Consider the following 4,079-nt stretch of genomic DNA (forward strand, 5'->3'; position numbering starts at 1 on the left):
ATCGGTTAAGATTCAGATATAGTACCCATATATAGTTCCGTTTATGTAATTAGTGCACCAAACTCCCAATATTGATCCGATTGAGACAAAATTTTGCACAGAGTACTGAATTAGGTCGCGATTGATGTATGCGAAGTTTTGTTGGATCGGTTCAGATTTACATATAGCTCCTATATACAGTTAGCAACCGTCCATTTTTATATAACACCATACATTTTTTGCTCGATTTCATACAAATAATTGACATTCAATTTTTCATAAATATCAGGATGGTATGTGTAGACGTAGTTTTAATTTAGTTAAAATATATATGTACTTCACAAAGTTAATTTCGCTCGATTCCATTTCAATAGTCCCCCAAAGTTGCTATGTCTATTCTATCTACAGGATATTGTACATTTGAGCATCTCTTGTGTGTACCCAAAGTGGTGAAGGATATCATATAGTCGGCCCCGTCCGACTTTTGAATTTTTTTTTTTTTTTTTTTTGTTATTTAACTCAAGCTGCCTTATTATTGTACCACGGTTGTAACCCATAGACGTGGCAACATAATTGCTTCCTGTTGTGCCCCTTGCTCTACTTTATCCCTGATAGACATGTCTTGTACAGTTTATCCATCTATTCACTAGCATATGTCTATGGATAAGCGTTTAGGCGCCGACATTGCTGAATGTCCCATGATATCAATGTGTACATTTTCTTGTCATTTTTCTGAGCCCCCCTTTTCCATGTGCCTGTAGTTTATATTGAATATGTTGCTCTTTTTAATCATCATTTGTATCGATGTCTTCGGTGCGAATTGTCCACATCATCATCCACCATTATCTCGGTTTTCATTTTGTTCATACTTTTTGTAATTTCGGTGCAATTATCAACCAGTAAGGAAAGTAGTAAAGACGGACGGGGCCGACTATATGGTACCCTTCACCACTATGGGTATACTGAACAGGACTAGTAATATGAAATTGGATGAAATAAAATATGTGATATTTATCTAAATGTGAATCTACCTAGATCTATCCATAAACATGTCATTCGTTTGTTACAATGGGACAAAAGTATGTAAATCGACTTCAAACAAATATAAATAGGTCATCCGTTGGGCTATATCTGTATTTCTAGAAAACGCAACTACGTAATTATATGCTCAATTTTGTAAGTTGTGCAAAATTTGATGTCAATCTGACTAACATGAGGAGTTTGATACCCAATTTACTTGAAATCGGGCGAAAATATATATGGAAGCTTTATCCAAATATTAAGCGATTTCAAACTTGTCACAGGTTAGGTTATACTAATTTCAGAACGTTTTGTTCCTATTGGTTCCTTTGTGCGTCAATTACTTAAAATCAATCTATAATAAAAGGGAGCTATATCTAAATCTAGGCCGATTTTCACGAAACAAGGCAGATATCACTCTAGGCTCAATTCAGTACGTTATGCCAAATTTCGTGCAAATCGAAGGATATATAGGGACTTTGGTGCACCATTTACATGAAATCGGACGAAACTATATATTGGAGCTTTATCTAAATCAGGACCGATTTTCTCAAAACTTGGTAGACATCACTCTAAGCTCAATTCAGTACGTTATGCCAATTTTCGTGCAAATCGAAGGATATATTGTGACTTTGGTGCACAATTTACATGAAATCGGGCAAAACTATATATGGGAGCTATATCTAAATCTGGACCGATATTCTCGAAACTTGGCAGACATCACTTTAGGCTTAATTCAATACGTTATGCCAAATTTCGTGCAAATCGAAAGATATATAGGGACTTTGGGGCACCATTTACATAAAATCGGACGAAACTATATATGGGAGCTATATCTAAATCTTGACCGATTTTCACGAAACTTGGCAGACATCATTCTAGACCTAAATGATTAGGCTGTTCCAAATTCCGTGCAAATCGAAAGATATATAGGGACCGTTTACATTAAATCGGTTAAATATATATGGGAGCTATATCTAAATCTGAACCGATTTTTCCCAATTTCAATAGGGTTCGTCCTTGGGCCAAACAAATGAGCTGTGCCAAATTTCATCCAATTCGGATCATAAATGCGACCTGTACTTTGCTCACAAAAATACATGGACAGACAGACGGACGGTCGGACATGCATAAATCGACTTAGAAAGTGATTCTATGCATATTCTCAAAAGGAACCATGTGTCTATCTCGTTTCCTTTTGCCTGTTACAAACATATGCACAAAGACATAATACCCTGTACCACAGTGTGGTGAAGGGTATAATTATGCCTGGAAATCCTTCTTGCTAAGATTTGAATCACTTTTCAAAATACTTATTTATTAACTTCTTTTAATTAAAAAAAAATAAATATTGATTGCAGCTTTAAAAATATAGATGACTATGATAACAGATTATAGAAATAGAAGACAGACAGAGGACATAAATTTTATAGATGACATCCAGTTGAAATAGATGATGAACATTAAGTACATGCCATAGATTTACCATCCGCTAATTTAAATTTTGTTGATATTTGATATTCCAACATCTGTTTAATTTTTTAAATTGTCGACAAAAGCTAACAATGTTCCTTACATTTGCATTTATTATTTGCCTCCTGGTTGTACCTGCCCAGTTAGATTGCGGCTGTAACAAGTTAGACAGACAAGATACTGCAGAGAAAACCGGTAAAGATTTCCTTGACGTCGTTAAGGTAGATAATGACGTTGTATCAAGTGAAGATTCCAAAGTATGCCAACAAAAGGCAAGGACGAATAATCAACACTATAGAGATTATTATCCGGAACCAAATTATGAAGATATGGCTCTAATACCGGGTGGAAAATATTTAATTGGTACCGATGAACCACACTTCCTCCAGGATCATGAATCGCCCGAGAAATTAGTGGAAATCAAAGATTTCTATTTGGATAAATATGAAGTGTCAAATCAAAAGTTCCGAGAGTTTGTCAAGGCAACAAAATATGTTACGGAAGCGGAGAAATTTGGCGATAGTTTTATTTTCAAGAGTTTATTAAGTGCCGATGAACAAATCGAATGGGAAGACTATCGTGTTGCTACGGCACAGTGGTGGTATAAAGTGAAAGGTATTACATGGCGACATCCTATGGGAAGGGGTACCAATCTAAACGGTCTGGAAAATCATCCTGTTACACACGTTTCCTGGAATGATGCTGTGGCCTATTGTAAATGGGCTGGTAAAAGATTACCTACTGAGGCCGAATGGGAAGTTGCTTGCCGAGGTGGTAAAAAGAAAAAACTATTCCCATGGGGAAATAAGTTGATGCCTAAAGGGGAACATTGGTGAGTTAAATAGAGTATTGTATATATATGTTTAAATATAAGGTGTGTTCAACTGCACTAAGTAAGGTGTGTCGACAGCACTAAAAATATTCATTTCAATTGCAAACAATTTTTAATAGTATTGTAACGAAACCATACTATATTGAGATCTTTTGATCGCTAGATAGCCTAGCCAAGACTTTCCGTAGTATAATAGTATAATCCTAATCCAACGTTAGTCCTACATTAATTAAAGTAAGACATCATATAGTCATCTTTGAGGTCGGAGTTTCCTAAATCTATAGGGTGTTCTAAATGCAGAATTTCTTTTATAAAAATCAGTTTTGGACTTCTATAAAAAATATTTCATTCGCGTGTGATTGATATTCCTGTGAGACATATCTCAAGGCAATGCTATCTTCTTTAAAGCATTTTCAAAGATATGGGGTTGTCCACATTAGACTCATAGTCCAGATAGTCATAATCCAATGTTTTGGCGCATTTTTTTTTTTAATTCGATTAAATATGTGAACAAAAACTAAAATAAAATTATCAAACAATTGCAGGTTAAATATTTGGCAAGGTGAATTCCCGGATGGAAATACCAAAGAAGATGGCTACGAAACCACCTGTCCAGTTGATAAATTCCCACAAAATGTCTATGGGCTGTGTAATATTGTCGGTAATGTATGGGAATGGACACAAGATTTATGGACGCCGGGTGATACTAGTGCAAATCCAAATCGTGTGAAAAAGGGCGGATCCTATCTATGTCACAAATCCTATTGTTATCGTT

The 4,079-nt window shown here is 35.4% G+C and overlaps 1 protein-coding gene across 1 annotated transcript; it reads left to right on the forward strand.

The window, feature by feature from the left end:
- Positions 1 to 2,564: 2,564 nt before the first annotated feature.
- Positions 2,565 to 4,072, forward strand: LOC133334978 (formylglycine-generating enzyme-like; the record flags this gene model as incomplete). Its single annotated transcript, XM_061543288.1, has 2 exons — positions 2,565 to 3,304; positions 3,850 to 4,072. Coding segments are annotated over exons 1-2 (963 nt in total), but the record flags the coding sequence as incomplete, so codon positions are not given.
- Between the last annotated feature and the right edge of the window lie 7 nt (positions 4,073 to 4,079).

This window comes from Musca vetustissima, unplaced genomic scaffold (assembly GCF_032173495.1).
Source record: "Musca vetustissima isolate MV318-11 ecotype Yass unplaced genomic scaffold, APGP_CSIRO_Mvet_v1 utg20533, whole genome shotgun sequence".
Taxonomy (NCBI): Eukaryota; Metazoa; Arthropoda; class Insecta; order Diptera; family Muscidae; genus Musca; species Musca vetustissima.